The sequence below is a fragment of the Colobus angolensis genome, unplaced genomic scaffold (genome assembly GCF_000951035.1).
Source record: "Colobus angolensis palliatus isolate OR3802 unplaced genomic scaffold, Cang.pa_1.0 Scaffold415, whole genome shotgun sequence".
NCBI classification, from domain to species: domain Eukaryota; kingdom Metazoa; phylum Chordata; class Mammalia; order Primates; family Cercopithecidae; genus Colobus; species Colobus angolensis.
In genome coordinates, this window is record NW_012117544.1 from 557,812 (window position 1) to 579,218 (window position 21,407).

Genomic DNA, 21,407 nt, shown 5'->3' on the forward strand with positions numbered 1-21,407 from the left:
GACCACACCAAGGGCTGGACAAGGGCACGAGCCTCCACCCTGGCCTCTCCGCAGGCCTCAGCAGCCCCTCCCACAGGCAGAAGGGTCCACACTGGGTTCTGCCCTCGCTGCAAGAGTTGCGAGTGCCACATGCTATTCTGCCCAATCTGGTGTCTGCAGGCGAGGCGAGGGCTGCCGCTGGCCCATTTCTATTTTCAGTAGAGATGGGATTTCTATTAAATAAAGCCACCACATTATTTAAATATAGCAAGAGGCTGGGCGCGGTGGCTCACACCTATAATCTTTGAGAGGATGAGGCAGGCAGATCATCTGAGGTCAACAGTTGGAGACCAGCCTGGCCAATATGGTAAAACCCTATCTCTACAAATTGAAAAAATTATCCCTGCGTGGTGGCACGTGCCTGTAGTCCAAGTTACTTGGGAGGCTGAGACATGAGAACCCCTTAAACCCCAGAGGCAGAGGCTGCTGGGGTGAGTGAGCTGAGATGGCGCCACTGCACACTAGCCTGGGCAACAGAGAGAGACTCTGTCTCTAAATAATACACGTGGCCGGGTGTAGTGGCTCACGCCTGTAACCCCACCACTTTGGGAGGCCAAGGTGGGTAGATCATGAGGTCAGGAGTTCAAGACCAGCCTGGTCAACATGGTAAAACTCTGTCTCTACAAAAAAAAAATGAAAAAATTATACCTGTGTGGTGGCAGGAGCCTGTAGTCCCAGCTACTTGGGAGGCTGAGGTATGAGAATTGCTTGAACCACGGCGGCAGAGGATGCAGTGAGCTGAGATGGTGCCACTGCACTCCAGCCTGGGCGACAGAGTAAGACCGTCTCTAAATAAATAAAAAGATAAATGTGGCCAGGTACGGTGCCTTATGCCTGTAATTTGGGAGGCTGAAGTGGGTGGATTATGAGGTCAGGAGTTTGAGACCAGCCTGGTCAAGACAGAGAAACCCCATTTCTACTAAAAATACAAATTAGGTGCGGTGGCCGGCATTTATAATCCCAGCTACTCAGAACACTGACGCAGGAGAATTGCTTGGACCTGAGAGGTGGAGGTTGCAGTGAGCGGAGATCACGCCACTGCACTCTAGCCTACGTGATGGAGCAAGACTCTGTCTCAAATAAATAAATAAAATATGGAGCAAGACTCCATCTCAAATAAATAAATGGACACCTGTAATCTTAGCACTTTGGGAGACTAAGACGGGTCAATCACCTGAGGTCAGAAGTTTGAAACCAGCTCCAGCAACGTGACAAAACCCCATCTTTACTAAAAATACTAAAATTAGCCGGGTATTGTGATGTGCACCCGTAATCCCAGCTACTTGGGAGGCGGAGGCAGGAGAATTACTTGAACCCAGGTGGTGGAGGTTGCAGTGAGCCCAGATTGCGCCACTGAACTTCAGCCTGGGAGACATAGCCAGACTCTGTCTCAAAAGAAATCAAGAAATAAAATACAAAATAAAAAAAAAAAGGAATTAGATGGCAGATTCATGCCGCAGAAGTATGCTGGTCCTATCCATGTAGTGAAGGCTGATTTCATAAACAAATGTCACAAGAACTTTTATACCCACCCCTGAAAGCAAGCCCCGATTGCCTTCCCAAGAAGCAGTACATGGACTGACACATGGGCTGTCCCAAACAGCTCTGGAAAGATAAACAGAAAACAGAAAATGACACGCTAAGCCCTTGAGGCCAAAATGCCCTTCCCAAGAGCAGTTGCTAGAAGACAGGGAGCAGGATCAGGTTGGGGGTCATTTCTGGGTGAGGGGGAGAATGGTCAGACCCAGGGCAGGGGTGTTGGAGCCTGGTCGGCCTCACTGGAACAGAAGAGAGCTGCTTCATGATGCTCAGCTGACTGGCAGAGCCTTGCATAACCCAAGTTCTCAGGGTACAGAGAGGCCAGCCAGTGCGGGGACAAAGACAGGCACACACTGAAATGTTTTCCTGGAAGACAGGGCCCAGTTGCATCTCTCAAATGGGACCAGACTGGAAGGGAGACAAGCTGTTTCGGGCAACCGAGGCCACTTCTGGGTGAGCTCACAAACTAGATGGTGCCGAAGGCCCTGGACCTGGCAGCTGGGCTGGACATCACAAGGCCCTGTATTCCAGGAAATGGAATCCCAGCGCTTGTCTGGCCAGTTCTCCAAAAGAACCATCCACAGGCCATTTTTCCATTCCCCTCCTATGCACAGACTGGGCCGGGCCTGACCAGAAACTCTCCTTGAGGGTTTTCAGTCACTGCCAAAACTTGAGCCCAGCAGTGAGGATGTGATGTTAAAATGTGACTCTGGGCCAGGTGGTGGCTCATCCTTGTCAATTCAGCCAGTGCTTTTGGGAGGCTGAGCTGGGAGGATCAGTTGAGGTCAACAGTTCAAGGCCAACCTGAGGAACAGAGATCTCTACAAAGAAATAAAAACAAAAACTAGCCCGCTCTGGTGACGTGCACCTGTAGTCTCAGCTACTCGGAAGGCTGAGGTTATTTGAGCCCAGGAGTTCAAAGCTGCAGCTCTGATGGTGCCACCGTATTCCAATATGAAAGACAGAGTGAGAACATGTCTTGAAAAAAGGAACAAAGTTGGCATAAAAGAAACATACCTGAAAATGGCCGGGGTGGCCACAGTGCGTCACGCCTGTAATCCCAACACTTTGGGAGGCTGAGGTGGGTGGATTACCTGAGGTCAGGAATTCGAGACCAGTCTGGCCAACATGGTGAAACCCCATCTCTACTAGAAGTACAAAAATTAGCCAGGTGTGGTGGTGGGTGCCTGTAATCCCAGCTATTCAGGAGGCTGAGGCAGGAGAATCACTTGAACTCAAGAGAGGGAGGTAGCAGTGAGCCAAGATCATGCCATTGCACTCCAGCCTTGGTGGCAAGAGCCAGACTCCATCTCAAAAAACAAAAATAAAGAAATAACAACAAAAAAACCCCAACATATCTGAAAATAATAAAAGCTGTATATGACAAAGCCATAGCTAACCTACTACACAATGGGGAAAAGTTGAAAGCATTTTCCTCTGTAAACAGGAACAAGATGAAGATGCCGGTTCTCACCACTCCTATTCGACATCACACAATCAGGCAAGAGAACACAATAAAAGGCATCCACATTGGAAAAGAGGACATCAAATTATCCTTGTCTGATGAAGATGTGATCTTGGATTTAGAAACATACAAAGGCTCCACCGGAAAACTCCTAGACTTGATAAATAAATTAATACAGTCATTTGCAGGATACAGAATCAACAACAACAAAAATCAGCAGCATTTGTATACACCAATAATGGTCTGGTTGGGAAAGAATTAAGAAGGCAATCCCATTTACAATAGCAACAAAATGGAAAAACGTATGCCACAGAGAAATTTTACCAAGGAGGTGAAAGAGTTCTACAAGGAAAACGACAAAACACTGAGAAAATGTTTAAGAGGAGAGAAAGAAATGGACAATCATTTCATGCTCATGGTAGGAATTCATAACATCAAAATGACCATACTGCCCAAAGCAGTCTAGAGATTCAATACAACCCCTACCAAAATAACAATGTCACCACTCACAGAATTGGAAAGTCCTAAAATTCATAAAAAAAAAACCAAAAAAGATCTCACAGACCCAAAGTCATCGTCAGCAAAAACAGCAAAACTAGAGGCATTCCATTTCACTGCAAATTGCAACTACAAAATGTTTGACAAGTGCGTAGTTACCAAAATAGTATAATCCTAGCATAAAACTAGACACTTAGATCAGTGAGACACATGAGAGAACCCAGAAACAGAGCCACATGTTCACAGCCAATTGATCTTGGACAGAGCTGACAGAAACACACACTGGGAAAAGGACCCCCTCTTCAATGAATGGTATAGGAGGGTTGGATAGCCACACGCAGAAGAAAGAAACTGGATTCTTATCTCTCAACATACACAAAAATCACCTCGAGATAGGTACAAGACTTGAACGTAAGATACAAAACTACAAGAGTATTAGAAGGAAACCTAGAGAAAACTCTTCTGGACCTCACTCTAGGCAAGGAATTTATGACGGGCTCGAAAGCCCAACGTGGAGAAGGATGAGCTGGACGATGGCCCGTTGGACCTGTGTCCAGCAGAACCCCTGACAACACACGAGAGCGCCTTAGAGGCCAGGTTCCTCCTTGCTGTGCCCACGCAGGAAGAGGGGTTGCTAGAGTCAGAGGCTGGCCCAGACTTGCATGTGCAGCCTACCTTGTTTGCAGTGGCACTGGGTCCCCGACTTGCAGTTGGGGGTGTCTGCTTAAATGATCCCCCAAGGATGTGATGGAAAGTAAAGACAAAAGTGCCACCCAACAGAGTTGCTCCCTGTGCCAGGTCCCGCAGTCACCATGGATGTGCTCTGCGTGGGGGGCCTCCTGGTGTTCAGGCCCCCTCATGCCCCATTGCCATGTGTGGTGCTCAAGGCCTTTCTCTTTGCCTGTTTTCTCCTGAGGGAACAGAGTGGGGGCTGCCTCTCTGCTTCCAAAGCCCGTGGGTGTGGCTGCAGGGGTGGAACTGGCTCCAGAAGTGCCAGGCCTTGGGGTTCTCAAGCTGCTGTCCATGCTTGCAGCTGGCAAGGGTGCAGGAATCAGCGAGGTGACCTGGGCTGAGTCCTGGGAGTGGGAAGAGGTGGCAGGAAGGGGATCTGAGAAGGAGAACAGGGGGTCTGGTGGTCTGTGCATCTTCCCAGACACAGGAGCTGTAGAGGGAGCCTCTGCAGCAGATGCTAGGGGGGCCACTGGGCCCCAGGAGTCTTGGGACTTGTCTCTCTCCTGCTGTGCATCCATGCTCGGTGCTTCAGAAACAGCAGGCAGACCAGAAGTATCTGTTGCAAGTGAGGACAAAGTGTGGGAAGCCCGGGAGGGTCTGCAGTCCCAGATGGCCTTGGCGTCATCCCACAGTACACTGTTGATGCACTGGAATGCCGCCTCCTTCTCCAGGTTCAGGTCTTCAGCAGTGACCCAGAACCCCAGTTCTAACAGAGGTGGCAGCATCAGAGGCTCCCCTCGCCTGTGTGGCAGCAGGGGAAACTCGCCTCTATGGGGCCTAGAAGCCTGGGATCTGGGGGAGCCATTCCTCGGGGCGAGTCTCTGCCCTGGTACTGTATCTGCCACCTTTTCACACCGGGTGTAACCCGAAGGGACAGCCTGAGGCCTGTCCTCACTATCTTTGAGGAACTGAGGGTCAGCTAACAGTGGGATGAGGCTGGCCACCTCCTCCGCTTTAGCCATGGGAAGCCTCCCGTGGAGGTGTAGGAGCTTGAGATGGCATTTTGTTTCATGCACGAGCTCGTCCAGGAGGTCTGGAATCTCTGCTTACAGCCTCCTTCTGACCTCTGGGCATGGAGGTCTCTCTGCAGTGGCCCAGGCCTGGGCACAAAAGGAGAGGGGCCTCCACTGTCCCGCAGGGGCCTAAATGCAGACTATGTATCCCTGGTGACCACGGGGACCCTTTTCTGATCATCAGGATTCTCTTGGACTCTGGGGTCCTTGTCCTGCTCAGGCATCCCTGTCCTGCTCTCCTTAAGGGCCTTCAACACGTTCTTCCCTGGACATGAGTCTGGGGACAGCTGGGTGTTGTGCATCCCAAAGCGGTGACTCCCTGCTCCTGGGCCCCACAGAGATTCCTTATGCTCAGTGCAGTGGCTGAACTGGAGGACGCCCTGGAATTTGGAGCACACAGCACTGGCTTGCTGTGGTACCTGTGCAATCCAATTGAAGGCAGAATCACCAGGAAGGAACATACGGGCTTGCAGGATCACGGAAAACCTTCTTGGAGTTGTCTTGACACCACTGATGCCAAGTGTCTGGATGCTTGTAGGATGGCCTGCCACTCCGTCCAGGGGCAGGAGCAACGGGGAGATCCCACATGCAAAGTCAACTGGGGGATGGGCTGAACAGGCTCCAGGCAACTGAGCCCTACTGGCAGGTCCTCCGCCCCAGGCCGGGACAGGAATAAGGGGTGCAGAGTGCTTAGGTAACCGCTCCTGGGAGCAGTGGGGTATGGTTGGATGCTCAAATTCTCCAGAGTTGAGCTCTGAGCGTCCTCATCAAGCTGCCAACTCAGCCAAAGCCTAAGCAAGCAGTTTCTTCTGTTGCTGGGCAATGCACCTTTTAAATCTGAGGGAGTGGGTGCATGTGCAAAGAACAGGTGCGAGTGACAGCGCAACCTTAACGGATTAGTGCAGCAAGGTACTTGTGCAAGGCAGCCGCTGGCAATGGCAGGAGGCGGGACCGGTTGTGTGTGTGTGTTTTTGCGGTGGGGGGGGGGGTAGGGGACGGCACAATAGGTACTGGAAGGAGACGAGCGCACAACGGTCACAGGAAAAACAGGTGCCCACAATGACTGCAGATTCCCCCGTGAATCACTGAAGGTGTTATACCCAATTCTCCCAGATCTAATAGGCAGGGTATAAGTCAGGAGCTGTCAACCTCAGCACTACTGAGATTTGGGGATGGCTAATTCTTTAGGGGAGGAGAGTTGTACATGGTAGGATGTTTTAACACTGTCCCTAACCTATACACACCAGATGTCCCAGTCTGTATTATGCAAAATACGCTTTAGTCCCTGTGCGAGCTCTCCTTCAGTTATTCCCTGGAGTCAGGCCTGGCTTGCTGGATTCATTCCTTTGGTGACTCCTTCCACAACAGTCCTCAGAGGCCTCATGGATGGAGGTTGTGCTGAGAGCTAGGGCCTCAGAGGTCAATCAATCTTCATTCCTTCCCCCCATGCCCAGCAGTTGCACTCGGGCTCAGGGGCAAGGGGACAAACAGGTACAGACCCTTGTGCTTTAGGGGGCACGAGCTCCCTCGGAGGACTGCTAGCTACTGTGATGCCCTTTGGCTCCAATTACGCTCTGGTGCAGAACTTTCTTCCTGCTCTGATTTAAGCAAAGTCACTCCCCTCGGGCAGGGCCAGGGACCTATCAGTCTTTTCGGACTGTCACACCCCTTCCTGGGGCAGAAACTCTGTGCTATGGCCTGGGAGCTGTGTGGGTTTGGGTTGCTCTGTCCTTCAGCAAATGACTTCCGTGAATGTTTTGTGTACAGTGAGAGCTGTCCTCTAATCAAAAGAGCCAGGTCTCACTGAAGAAGGACTTGATTTCAAAGCTGAGGGAAAAAAAATACAAGATGAACGCAAAATATCTTGTTATACAGAGGAAAAGAGGTGCTCACTAAAAGATGGAGCAAGCTGGAAGGACACAGGAGCCCATCTGAAGGAGTTCCCAATGACCAGAACTGAAAGCATCCTAGCTAGAAAATGAGTATTGATAGTATTAAATTAGAAGCCATATAATAAAGTAGTATCAGCAAGTCTACACAGATATAAATAACTGAATGAATAAACAAGTGTAGAAGAAGGGACCAGTCATCCTTACAGAAGATTTCCAATGGATAAATGTAGAAAGAATGAGGGAAATAGAGAATCACGTTGAAGCAAGAAATACAGGAATCACTGTTGTAGACAAGAATCTTCCGAGGAGGCTAAAATCTCTATGCAGAATTCTAAGATGCAGGACATTGACATAACCTCAACGTACTGTCTCCGGAGTATGCCTTACCTATTGAAGTTAACACCAGCCGGGCATGGTGGCTCACACCTGTAATCCTAGCACTTTGGGAGGCCAAAGTGGGTGGTTCACCTAAGGTCAGGAGTTTGAGACCAGCCTGGACAACATGGTGAAACCCCATCTCCTCTAAAAATGCAAAAACAATTGTACATGGTGGTGCATGCCTGTAATCCCAGCTACTTGGGAGGCTGAGGCAGGAGAATCACTTGAACCTGGGAGGCAGAGATGGCAGTGTGCAGAGATCACACCACTGCCCTCTGGCCTGGGTGACAGAGCCAGACTCCATCTCAAAGAAAAAAAGAAAGAAAGATTAAGTTAACACCACCAAAAAATAACAATAACCTTCCCAGAAGAAAACATGGCAGACATGGCATGAACTTTGTGATCAAGTATCGCCCTGCACACAAGACACAGCAACATCAGGTACCCTCTGATGTGACACGTGGAAGGAAAGACAGCATCACATGTGTGGTATCCTCTCCATTAAAAGCAAATTGTCAATTTGATCATGAGAAGATGGACATCAGAGAAACACTAATTCAGAGACACTCAACAAAATACCTGACCATTACTCTTCAGAACTGCCAGGGCATGAAAGACAAGAGAACAGTGAGGAACTGGCACAGACTGAGGCATCCAAGGGACACCTGCCAATTAAATGCAGTGTGGAATCCTAGATTGGATCTTGCAACAGAAAAAGGAAAGCGATGGAAAAATTGGTGAAATTCAAGTAAGGTCTGCAGTTTATTTGCTAATCATATATCCGTGCGAATGTCCTGATTTCCACACTTGTAACTAAGGTGATGCAAGATGTTGACGTTAGAAGCTGGCAGAAGGACCGCTAGGACTTTTGTGCTTTTTGCAGCTTTTCTAAATTTCTTTCAAAACAAAAAGTTAAATATGAAATGAAAGATGGGCAATTGAGAACCACTGATTGAAAAATAACACACATGAAAATGCAAATAATATCATTTTATGAAAAATGTAGTATCTGCTTCAGGATAGCATTATGGGAAAAAAGAAATAATTATAATCTCCAAAACAAATAAGGGACTGAGTGGCCTTGTTGTACATTTTTGCAAAATGAAGGACAATTGGATTCTCCTGTCTCCTCCTGCAATCTGTCTCAATATCTTGTTTGATCGAAATATAGAAAGACAACCCAGCCTCACTCAAATATGTCTGTGGAAAAGGAAGTTTGGTTTTGATTTCTCTTGGTCAGCTGCACAGGAAGGGGAGTGCTGGGTCCTGTGGAAAGTACGTTCCTCCAAACTTGCCCTGGCCTACCACAGTTGCCACCTTAGCAGGATCTGGGTGGCCTGTGCAATGCTGTTCTAAGTGACTCTCCCCTCCACAGCTTCCAGTTTGCAGGTTAATATGTACAGAGCTTTGAGGTCATCACTCCCGTCCTCACAACAACAACAAAGCTGAACAAACTGGAAATCCACAACTCTTCTTAGATCCATCAGAGAAGTGAGATCACAGCTGAACTACTGCTCTGTAAATTGGAAGGACAGCAGATGCAGAGAATCACAACTCGGATGAGCAGAGGCCTGTGTTGGAGCCAGTACCTGGGCAGGCAAATATCAGACGGTAACTGGTGGATTGCGGGAGGCTCCATGAGGACCAGCTTGAGAGGTGAACACTCTGGAGGGAGGGGCTGTGTTATGGGGGTCCTCACATTTTCATACATTTAATCTCCAGGAACACCTCCACTCTCATATTCTCAGGGTGAAGATAAGAGAAAAATACCTTTGTGCCTCCAGCAGGGGGAGAAAAAGAGCAACAGTCTCGAAGTATGCCCAGAGTATTCCAGTCTCCTTACTCATAAAAGAGAGCTAAGCTGTGAGGATGCAAAGGCATAAGAACTATAAATTGGGTTCAGTGTATACTGCTCAGGAGATGGGTGCACTAAAATCTCACAAATCATGAAAGAACTTACTCATGTAACCAAATAGCACCTGCTCCCCCAAAACCCCTGAAATTAAAAAATGTTTCTAAAAAAGTAAAAGATAAAATTGTCCTCAAGAAAAACTATTTTTGCAGAACATTGCCTCTATCCTTTCAATCTCCCCAAGAGGGGAAAACTGAGAGGCACTTCTGGAGGTCACAGCCCAGGGCCTTGGACTCCCTAGAAGACTTATCACAGGACCAGAGAACACTTTCGCCCCTCCACACCACACCACTCTGTCCTCAGGACCCCTGTATATTACAGGGAGTGCAACAGAAGGAACTGCCAGTCTCAGACCTTGTGGCGAAGAAGTCTCTAGTGAACCTCCAAAACCAGGGAAGATGAAAACATGCCCGGGCGTGGTGGCTCACGCTTGTAATCCCAGCACTTTGGGAGACTGAGGTGGGTGGATCACCTGAGGTCGGTAGTTTAAGACCAGCCTCGCAAACATGGTGAAACCCTGTCTCTACTAAAAGTACAAAAAATCAGCTGGGTGTAGTGGTGCGTGCCTGTAATCGCAGCTAGTAGCGAGGCAATCGCCTGAACCTAGGAGGCAGAAGTTGCATTGAGCTGAGATCATGCCACTGTACTCCAGCCTGGGCGACAGAGACTCCATTCCCCTCCCCACCCCCCAAAAAAAGGAAAAAGAAAAAAAAAAACAGACACAAAAATTCATTTTAGCTTCTGACACCTACAGTGACAATGTGAACACAGCCTAACTCCTCCAGATGCCCATAAAACCTCACACTAAGAGTCTATTTGGTGAGTTCTTTTATCTAACACCTCATGTCCATAAAATTACAAAGAATACTAAAAGGTATGTCTCTGCTGTTTTTAGTCACCCAGATTTTTGTAATCAGTTTTGGCAACTCTAGGAAACTAGTAGAAATTCCCGCAATAAATTTTTTTAGTTGCTGTTTTACTTTCAATTTCAGAAATTTTGTTTGGTTCTCTTTTATAATTTACATCTTTATTGTTATTTTTATACAGTTAAGCATAATTGTACTACTTAAACATAGTGTCCTCATGTGCAAAAAAAGCTCATTATCACTGATTGTTAGATAAATGCAAATCAAAACCACAATGAGATACCATCTCACACCAGTCAGAGCGAGTATTATTAAGAAGTCAGAAAACAAAAGATGCTAGCAAGGTTGTGGAGAAAAAACGCTTTTACACTGTTGGTGGGAATGTAAATTAGTTTAACCATTATGGAAGACAGTGTGGCGATTCCTCAAAGATCTAGAAGCACAAATATAATTTGAACCAGCAATCCCATTACTAGGTATATACCCAAAGAAAGAAAAAAATCAAAACAAAACATAGTTTCCTTTAACTCTTTGAAAATATTTAAAGCAGGTCATATAGTCTTTTCTAGCATATGCAGTGTCTGGACTTCCTGAGGGACAGTGTCTATTGATTGCTTTTTTTCTTGTGTAGCCACCTGTGTTGGGAAGCCAAGAACACGCCCAGGTTCAGTGGTTCTCTAGGAGGACCCGCTGGACTCGGTGTGTAGTCATACACATTGCTATGATTTATCACAGCACAATAATAGTAAGCCAAATAAACAAGAAAAGGTATGTGTAGCAAAGTCCACTTGAAACTAAGCACAAGCTTTTAAGAATCCTGCCCAAACAAATCACAGAGACACATAACATTTCTCCAACAATGACTGTGACAACTATGTATGAAATACTGTCTGCCAGAGAAGCTCATAGAGACTGAGTGTCCAGGGTTTTGAGTGGGGACTGGTGGTTTGGAGTCCTCTTCCTAGCTCACATCTAAATTCCATTATCCCAGAAAGGAAAATCTGTTTGGCATAAGCTACAGTGTTTATTATTTATTTATTTATTTATTTATTTAGATGAAGTCTTGCTCTGTCACCTAGGCTGGAGTGCAGTGGCACAATCTCAGCTCACTGCAACCTCCACCTCCTGGTTTCAAGCAATTCTCCTGTCTTAGCCTCCTGCATAACTGGGATTACAGGCATGTGCCTCCATACCCAGCTAATTTTTTTGTATTTTTAACAGAGACAGGGTTTTGCCATGTTGGCCAGGCTGGTCTCGAACTCCTGACCTCAGGTGATCTGCCCACCTGAGCCTCCCAAAGTGCTGGGATCACAGATGTGAGCCACCACGCCCAGCCTACAGTGTTTTATAAAAGCAGTTTAGGCACACTGAGCCCCTCTTCTCACAGCGTGGTGCACCTTTGCATTTTATAGATACCCAGGAATGTGTCAGAGCATTTCAAACCCCTATGGGCATCTCATTACCCTGCTTTCCTTTTTAGCTTTTATTGTTTGCCCCAGCTGTTATCCACCAGGTCAAGCAGCCACAAAGTTAAACATTTGCCTGTCATTGTATTTTGTTTTCTTAAAACAAGGTCTTTCTCTGTTGTCAAGGTTGAGTGCACCCAGCATGATCACAGCTCACTGCAGCCTCAAATTCCTGGACTCATCCTGCCTCAGCCTCCTGATTCACTGGAACTGCAGTTGCGTGTCCCCACTCTGGCTAATTTTTTTCTTTTCTTTTTCTTTTTTCTTTTTTTTTTTTGAGACAGGGCTTCTCTCCTGGCACCCAGGCTGCAATGCAACGGCATGATCTCACTGCAACTTCCACCTCCCAGGTTAAAGTAATTCTCCTGCCTCAGCCTCCCAAGTAGCTAGAACTACAGTGCACACCACTGCACCCGGCTAATTATATTTTTTGTAGAGATTGCATTTCACATTGTTGCCCAGGTTGATCTCAAACTCCTGACCTCAAGTAATCCACCTGCCTTGGCCTCCCAAAGTGCTGGGATGACTGGCGTGAGCCACTGCACCCAGCACCTGTCATTGTTTTTCACAACTGTGCCAGACTGAAAGGCTTTTTGCCTTGGACAAGCTCCAAGGCAGGTCAAATGCAGTCTAGCAAGTCAGGTGTTACAGAGAACCATCAAACACTTCAATTGTGATAATTCCTGGAAATAAAGCTTTGAGGGAGATCCAGCTCTTCTGCTTCCTCCAGTAGCTGTCGGGTTGCTGGTGTTCATTGTGAATGTGAACTTTAATTTTCTGGGTTACTGTGGAACTGCAGAGCAGGAGACAGGAGAAAGTTTTTAACTGCCACAAAACTCACTGTTCTGAGATTACATATATATATATATATATTTTTTTTCCTACAATGAACATCCTCTGGATTATTACAGGCTTTTAGCTAATTTCCTGAAGTCTAAAAATGTTAATGGGTCAGGCGCACTGGCTTTTGCCTGTAATCTGACCACTTTGGGAGGCCAAGTGGTAGGATTGCTTGAGTCCAAGAGTTCAAAACCAGCTTTGGCAACATAGCAAGACCTCCTCTCTACAAAAAATGAGAACTTTAGCCAAGCACGGTGGTGCACACCTGTAGTCCCAGCTATTTAGAAGGCTGAGGTGGGAGGATCACTTAAGTCCAGAAGTTTGAGGTTGCTGTGAGCTATGATCGCATCACAGAACTCCAGCCTGGGCAACAGAGCAAGACTCTTTCTCTTAAAAAAAATGATAATAGTAAAAAAGTGGTAATGGTGACAACTTTTTGCCAGTTTTCTCATTTTTTTGTGGAAAGAATTTTTGGAGGTCTTTCATCTGCCATTTTCTCCAAAGCCATTCGCCAAATCACATTTTTTAAAAAAACCTAGGACCATAATGCATGACTAGTTATCCCTGGATGTTTGTAATAGTCACAATTCAGCATAAATTATATCTCAGATGAGAACTTCTTGCAGTGGTATTCACAGCATTCAGTCAAATATATGAAATTAAACCTAAGAACAGGCCAGACGCAGTGGCCCAGGACTGTAATCCCAGCACTTTGGGATGCTGAAGTGGTAGGATCATTTGAGACCATTAGTTTGAGGCCACCCCTTGCAACATAGCAAGACCTCATCTCTACAATTTTTAAAAATATGCCAGGTGTGGTGGTGTATACCTGTAGTCCCAGCTATTCAGGAGGCTGAGATGGGAGGATCACCTGTGTCCAAAAGTTCAAGGCTGCAATGAACTATGATCACACCACAGTGCTCCAGCCTGGGCAACAAAGCAAGACTCCATCTCTAAAAATAAAATTTTTTAAAAAGTTGTGATCTCTGCTGTAAAAGAAGTATGCTCAAATGCAGTAAAAGCATACAAGAAGGCCGGGTGCGGCGGCTCATGCCTGTAATCCCAGTACTTTGGGAGGCCAAGGCAGGTGGATCACAAGGTCCAGAGATCGAGACCATCCTGGCCAACATAGTGAAACCCCATCTCCAGTAGAAAATAAAAATTAAAAAAAATTAGCTGGGCCTCGTGGCACACGCCTATTGTCTCAGCTATTCCAGAGGCTGAGGCAGGAGAATTGCTTGAACCCAGGAGGCGGAGGTTGCAATGAGCCAAGATTGCGCCACTGCACTCCAGCCTGGTGACAGAGTGAGACTCCGTCAAAAAAAAAAAAAAAAAAAACCATACTATGAGCCCCTAGGAATCTGGGTGCCTCAGTAAAGGCTTTACAGGGTAGGAAAAGACCATGAGCATGAAAACATGAGTTGGGATTTGGCCTAGATGGTAAACGAAGAGAGGACAATACAGCCAGGAAGTGCATGTGCACAGCAGAGGGGAGATGGAGGGCACGGCTGTTTGAGCTACCTGTACTTTAATATTCCTGGAGTGTGACGTGTGGGGCAAGTATGGGGTGGTGGGGTGAGTGTTGCAGATGAGGCGGACAGTAAGCCATCAGCATGTGAGTAACAGGGGAATCCACAGGCGTTTCACGCAGCTCCAAGGACCCTGTGTGAGCTCATCACGCTCCCATTACCCAAATAACGTTCCTTACCAGTGGTAGTTATGATTTCCGTAGGTACACTGGATGTCTTCCCAGGACACCTGGAAGCCAGAAACAAATGGGGTCAAGCAGCCAGCTGACAACTTACAAGCACCCACAGAGGACAGGGTGCTACAACGTACCCCTCGCCCTCCGGACAAGCCCACCCCTAGTAACTCCCAAGAGCCTAGAGCATCAGCAGCAGGACATCATATGCAATGAAGTCTTTTTAGTGCCTTCATCCCCATGTTTAAACTTGGTCATGCTTATCTCAGAGGCCTTACATATTTCTAACTCTCCTTGCTCTCTAGACATTTCCCACAAAGCACGAAGCCGCAGGGCATGAGGCTAGAGCACCAAAAACTTAAAAGTGGAGGGAAGTGAACCCTTACAGAGGTGCAAACCACATGGGGACTTCAGGCCGAAAAAGGCTGGAACCCTCATCAAAGGCCCACACCCAGACAGCGGGACCACAGTGTGTCTTGATATCAGAGACCCACGCAGTCCTGGGTCCAGCATTTGCTAGAGGTGGCCAATCCAGGGCAGTAGGCAATTGTGGATGATGTTTCTCACCAAGCAAATACTGGAGTCACTGAAGTAGAACCATTTTCCATCCACAGCGTTCCGGATGTAGGCACAGTAATGACCGGAGTCTGCCACTCCCACGTGCGCAATCACAGCAAAAAGCTCATACTGCGCTCCAGGCTGGAAAGAAGCACGAGACAGTTCACTCACCACCACAAACATGACTGCCTCACACATTTATACCTGCCCACCCTAAGCCCGATTCTGGGACTTCAGAATATTAGAGAACAGTCCTGACCCATGGCCGGTGGGCACCCTCCAGGAGGGGCTTTCCTGAGTGTGGATCCTGAACTGTGAAGGCTCAGCAGCTTTGGCACAGCAGAGCACACAGGAGATGGAAGGCAGGAGGTCACGAGAGAGGCCCCCAAAGCCAAGGCAAGATTAGAACTTCCCCCTGGGAGGGCTGGGGGTCATCAGAACGCAGTTCCGTTTCTCCCCAAGCCCAGGAATGGCCCTAACCTGAGCCACTGCACCCAGCCAAAAGTCTTTTGTAGAGGGAGGGGAGACAAACGGCAAGGGCAGCACACACAAAGCAGGGTCACCCACAGTGGAGGCTGGAATTATCCCTGTTTCCATTTGCAGACTTTGTGCAGGACTTTACAAAATGCAGGGCAATATCTGTATCTAAATATTACTTTACAAGAAATAAAAAGGTTAGAGGAACACGTTAAATGAAACGAACTAGCCAGTTCTGGCTTATTTAAAAAATTTTCAACCAAATCAACTGCAAGGAAAAGAAAAGGAGCGGAAATCTAAAAGGAACTTAAGAAAGAAAGGTAACCAAATGCAAGTTACGAGTCCAGCTGGACAACAAACCAAGACTCCATCTGTGTTGTTTGTGCAGGCGTTGTTTGGATCTAGATTCAAGCAAACCACACAGATTATACAACAGTCAGAAAGCCTGAACATTGAACAGATATTTGATGCTATTAAGGAATTACAAGATGGAGATGATTATCTTTTGAGTGCTTATTCTTTAGGGACACATAATGAAGTGTTTACAAATAAAATAGTATGAAGTCTGGTCTGGGATTTGCTTCAGAAAAACCCTGTACAGAGTTGGGTGAAACAAGAGGGTGGGTTATAGGAAAAGCAAGACCTGCCATGAGTTTTGGTAACTGTTATAGCCAAGGATTCACTGGCTAATTCTTCACTACACCCTTTGGTATCTATTTGTAATGTTCCGTAACAAAGTCTTGTTCATTGTTATTTTTGTTGTTGCAAAGATGGAGTCTTTGTTGTCCAGCTGGACTCGAACTCCTGAACTCAAGCAATCCTCTTGGACTCCCAAAGAGCTGGGATTACAGGCGTGACCCACTGCACACAGCCAATAAAAGTCTTTTTTGAGAGAAAAACAATTTTAAATGTATTTCATCAGGTAAAATGTGTAGGTAGAAATATAAAGAACTAGAAGAAAAAGAGAATCCTATGAAATGTATACTGCCTGAGCAGGTAAAGAAACCATGTTATAATAGGAGCTATTTTAACATATTATCAGGCCTTAATTTTCTAAATGCCATGGTTCTAGAGCATAAATAGTCAAACAGACCAATAAAACAAAAGAGATACTCCAAAAATAGACCCGTACATACGGGAATACAAAATTTGCTATGTAGCATTTCAAATCTATGAAGAAAAGATATTTGTGTCTTTTTTTTCTTAGTATTTCTTGTGTTGTTTTTAGAGAGAGGGTCTTGTGTTGTCACCCAGGCTGGAGTACAGTGATAGATCACAGCTCACTGCAGCCTCAAACTCCTGGGCCCAAGTGATCCTCCCACCTCATCCTCCCAAGTAGCTATCACTACAGGTGTGTGCTACCACACCCAGTTAGTTGTTTTCTTTTTAGAGATGGGGCCTCACTATGTTGCCCAGGCTGGTCTCAAACTCCTGGGCTCAAGCAATCCTCCCACCCCAGCCTTTCAAGGTGTGGGATCACAGGCATGAGCCACACTGCCTAGCCTTCTATCATTTTTTTTTTCCTCAGAATCTCTCAATAAGTTATTATCTCAGGACAAGCAAATTAAACTTTACTCTGATTAAATGTGGTCCAGTCAACTGGCTACTTTATGATTATCCTCAAAGTGGGCACAGGCTATTTTAGGAAGAAAGTTTAGTTGGTACTAAACCCACAATGACATGTTTGCCTTTGCATTTCTAGGTATTCCACATGTTATTTCCAAAGAAGCCTACTGAATTCTGGATTCCTTCCCTCAGTGCTGTGAGGCATGTAAACACAAATCCAATATTTAGAAAGAGGAAAATCTTTTGAGGCTGCGGACAATCTCTGAGGAATGGGTGGCTTCTAGCAGACTCGGGGTGAGGGAAGGGAAAACGGAAAGGATGAGGCATCTGGGGAGAGGCAGGATGGCAAAGAGGTCAGCAGCAACCCACCTGCTCCTCAGTATTACAGGGCACTCACTCCATCGGAAAGACCTGACTGAAATCCAAGCTCTGAGGGAAGTCCAGGGCGTGGCAGATCTTTCTTGTCTATGAATTCCTGATGGAGAATCACATGATTGGAACGGGAGAGTTAGAGAAATGTCAGGGCTAGTGACACGTTCTTCCCAAAAAGCGGGGAGCAGGGTGACATCACGGAGTTTAAGGCTCCTGTTTGCTGGATCTGCTGAGCTCCTCTGAGAATAATGCAAAACTTGGCTGTTCTACCACCATGCGGCCACCACAAGAGGCACCAGGGCACAGGGCTCTACACAGGCACCAGGACCCGGGGAGCCACGGCACCTGCTCCAGGGAGCTAATCTCACCTTGAGGGAAATGCCCTCCTGGCTGCTCTCAGGCCCTCTCCTCTGGTCCCTCTCAGTGATGCCACTTGAGAAGCCACATCCATGGTTCTAGAAATTAGAACCCCAGCGTCCCAGATACTACTGGCCAGATCCAGATTCCCTTTCTCACCCAAAATGGGGTGCCCTCAGGGCCTTTGATGATTCTATCAGGAAATTCACAGGAGGCAACCCCAGGCTAGTGAAGGACAGTTGACCCCTTAACAGCACGGGTTTGGACTGTGTGGGTCCACTTATACACATATTGTTTTAAATAAATACAGTCTGCCCTCCCCCCTAGAGGCACGAGTTCCAAACGCTCATCAAAAAATATAGTATCCCAGATGCACAACCACATAGATGAGGGACAAACTTTTCCTGTACGTGGGTTCTGTAGGACCGACTGGGGGACTTGAATGTGTGTGGATTTTGGTACACACAGGGGTCCTGGAACCAATCCCCCATGTGCACCGAGGGACAGCTGAGTGTGATCTAGGGAAGGCGTACCTGTTTCCCACGGGTCTTCTTCCCACAGTTCTCACAGAAGCACTTACTTGATAACTCCCTGGGCTGGAAGAAGCAGTGCAGGGCGTCCTCCTGTCCCACCCAAGAGAACAGGGAAAAGGAAGTGTCGGTATTTCCCACCTAGAGTACTGTATTCATCTGTTCTCACACTGCTGTGAGATAATAGCTGAGACTGGGTAATTTATAAGAAAAGAAGTTTGATTGGCTCATGGTTCTGTAGGCTGATAGAAAGCACAGCAGCATCTGCTTCTGGGGAGGCTGCAGGAAGCTCCGGATCATGGCAGAAGGCCAAGCAGGACCAGGCATCTTACATGGGAGGAGCAGGTGCACAAGAGCAAATGAGCTGGAGTGCAGGGGCACGCCTCCCAGGTTCAAGTGATTCTCCTGCCTTAGCCTCCTGAGTAGCTGGGACTACAGGCCTTGCCACCACACCCCGCTAATTTTTTGTATTTTTAGTAGAGACAGGGTTTTACCATGTTGAATAGGCTGGTCTTGAATTCCTGACCTCAGGTGATTCACCCGCTCGGTCTCCCAAAGTGCTGGGATTACAGGCATGAGCCACCACACCCAGCCTGGCTGCATCCTTTTAAACAACCAGATCTCATGAGAACTCACTGTCACAAAGACAGTACCATGGGGGATGGTGCCAAACCATTCATGGGAAACCCTCCCCCAGGATCCAATCTCCTTCCCCCTGGTCCTACCTCCAACACGGGGGATTATAATTGAACATGAGATTTTTGGGTGGGGACACAGCCCCAAACTGTAGCAGGTACAGCATCCCCACACTTTACAGCTGAGGATTTCAGCTTTTCTTCTGGTTTTCTTCATATCTCCCTTAATGCCTGGCCTGGTGTGGTCCCCTTGGCAGGATCTCAAAGGGCACCTACTGACTGGAGGAAGAAAACAGGAGGGGGCTCCTGTTAAGGGAGCAGTATGAAGGAGGTGGAGGTAGAAGGGAAAAACATTTTTGCCAAACAAAGGAGAAATTGTCCAGGGCCATGAATATGAAATAAGCGACTTTTTCGAAGCCAGAGATAGATCAAAGAGGCAAGGGGGAACTGGCCACACTGTATTGTGTGGTGCAATGGTTTGAAGGTTTGTCCTCCCCAAAACCCAGGTCGAAACTGAATCCCCAATGTAGCTAGATGGAAAGGTGAAGCCTTTGAGAAATATTTAGGGAGGACCAGGTTGCTCACGCCTGTAATCCCAGCACTTTGGGCAACTGAGGCGGGTGGATCATCTGAGGCCAGGAGTTCGAGACCAGCCTGGCCAACGTGGTGAAACCCCGACTCTACTAAAAATACAAAAATTATCTGGGCGTCGTGGTGGGCATCTGTAATCCCAGCTACTCGGGAGGCTGAGGCAGGAGACTCGCTTGAACATGGGAGGCAGAGATTGCAGTGAGCTGAGATTATACCACTGCACTCTAGCCTGAGTGACAGGAAGTCTCCAAAAAAAAAAAAGAGGGGGTCATTGGGTCATGAGGGCACAGACCTCATGAATGAATTAATCCACTCATGGATTAATGGGTTATCCTGGGATTGGGACTGGTGGTTTCATATGAAAAGGAAGAGAGACTTGAGCTGGCACATTAGCATGCTCAGCCCCCTCAATATGTGATGCCCTGCACTGCCTCGCCTCAGGACTCTCAGAGTCCCCACCAACAGGCAGGCCCTCACCAGGTGCAGCCCCTCAACCAAGACTTCCCAGCCTCCAGAACTGTCAGAAATAAATTACCTAGTCTCAGATACTGAGTCATAACAACAGAAAGTGAACTAACACATACGGAAGCAGCAAATACCAAGAGAATCCCCTTACCAGTGTCTTCAGGGGCTTTGAAACGAGAAAGCGGGAGGGTGAGCATGATGCTCTTTCTGCTCCTCTCCATGGCACAGTCGAGGCAAATCAAGGACTCCTTCACCCGGATCATATACAGGGCCTGCAGCCTCTCCACCTGCAAGAGGGAGAGCACAGAGGTGAGATGGGAACACCACAATAAGCCAGGTCAGGCCAACTGCCAGAAGGTGGAGCCAAGAGACCGAAGCTCTAGAAATGGTAGCGACTAATGCTCTTCGTCCTACTCACAAAGGTGCAAAATATTACCAGTAACAATATTATGAAACTGTGGTAAATGTTTTATGTGGATTAACTCTTATTCTTCTACACACTACAGGAACAACAGCTGAATGAGTCAAATGAGCAGCACCTGAAGCTTCTGAGTGCTCTGGTTCTAGGTTCTTACCAAGTGTACATCAGTGACATGGTCCTTAATCAGGTTCTGGAGTTTGAGGTAGAGTTGGGCAGCATCATGCTGGACAAACACTGGCCACAGAGAAAAGAACAGCCAATTAGTGAGGTCTTCAGAGTCACTTCTCACGTCCTGCTACCTAGACACACATGAGCACTCATCGCTTTGTCTCTTCCTAGCTCCCCAGCCTACTGCAAAGCTAAGCTGACACTACATATGAAGTGATCAATGAACAGTAAGTTTGGTATTGATTTTTGAGAACGCCTCTTAAAACTGAAGCTCCAGTGCCAGCTGCAGTGGTTCATGCCTATAATCCCAAAGCTTCAAGAGGCCAAGGCAGGAGGATCGCTTGAACTCAGGAGTTTGAGACCAGCCTAGGCAACACAGCAAGTCTCTGTCTCTATAAAAAATTTAAAGATCAGTTGAGTGTGGTGGCACACACCTGTAGTCAAAGCTACTTGGGAAGCTGAGTGAGGCAGGAGGATCACTTGAGCCCAGGATGTTGAGGCTACAGTGAGCTGTGATGTTACCACTGCACTCAGCCTGGGGAATGAGATGTCCACAGGGACTTTGAAAAGCACTGATACATTCCTGAGGATCTAGAAGGCCATGCGCATGCCCATGTAAGACCTGAGAGGGCTCCAATCTCTCCCCTCTGACTGACCACAAGGCCATATGCAAGAAAGCAATGAAGGCAAATACAGAATCACAGACTGCCTGCGCTTTGCAGGTGTGCCCTAACAGACACACACAGCCCCTCAGCAAATACTGGAAGACTCACTGGCTCAGGCATTTAAGGATCTCTCTGACCACTTACTATCTGACCACTAAAGTAACCAAACGGAGAGGTCAGTGGCCACACACCACAGGGAAGCTAGATGTCACAGAATTACTTCAGGAAAGTTTTTTTTTTTTGGGGGGGGGGGGGGGGGG

The 21,407-nt window shown here is 47.3% G+C and overlaps 1 protein-coding gene, 1 pseudogene and 2 gene segments (V, D, J or C); 1 reads left to right on the top strand and 3 right to left on the bottom strand.

Annotated features, from left to right (window-relative positions):
* The window catches only part of LOC105521985, a 268,074-nt gene that overhangs the window by 82,926 nt on the left and 163,741 nt on the right, over positions 1–21,407 (bottom strand). The window contains 1 exon segment of the V gene segment in view: positions 4,320–4,330. Within this exon segment, the coding sequence occupies positions 4,320–4,330 (11 nt within the window).
* LOC105521983 overlaps positions 1–21,407 on the bottom strand; it is a 659,966-nt gene that overhangs the window by 55,507 nt on the left and 583,052 nt on the right.
* Positions 4,533–5,137, top strand: LOC105521982. Its single transcript, XM_011956362.1, has one exon. The coding sequence runs from the start codon at positions 4,565–4,567 to the stop codon at positions 5,135–5,137; it is 573 nt and encodes a 190-aa protein (XP_011811752.1). The 5' UTR covers positions 4,533–4,564.
* On the bottom strand, positions 14,345–20,546 carry LOC105521981 (annotated as a pseudogene).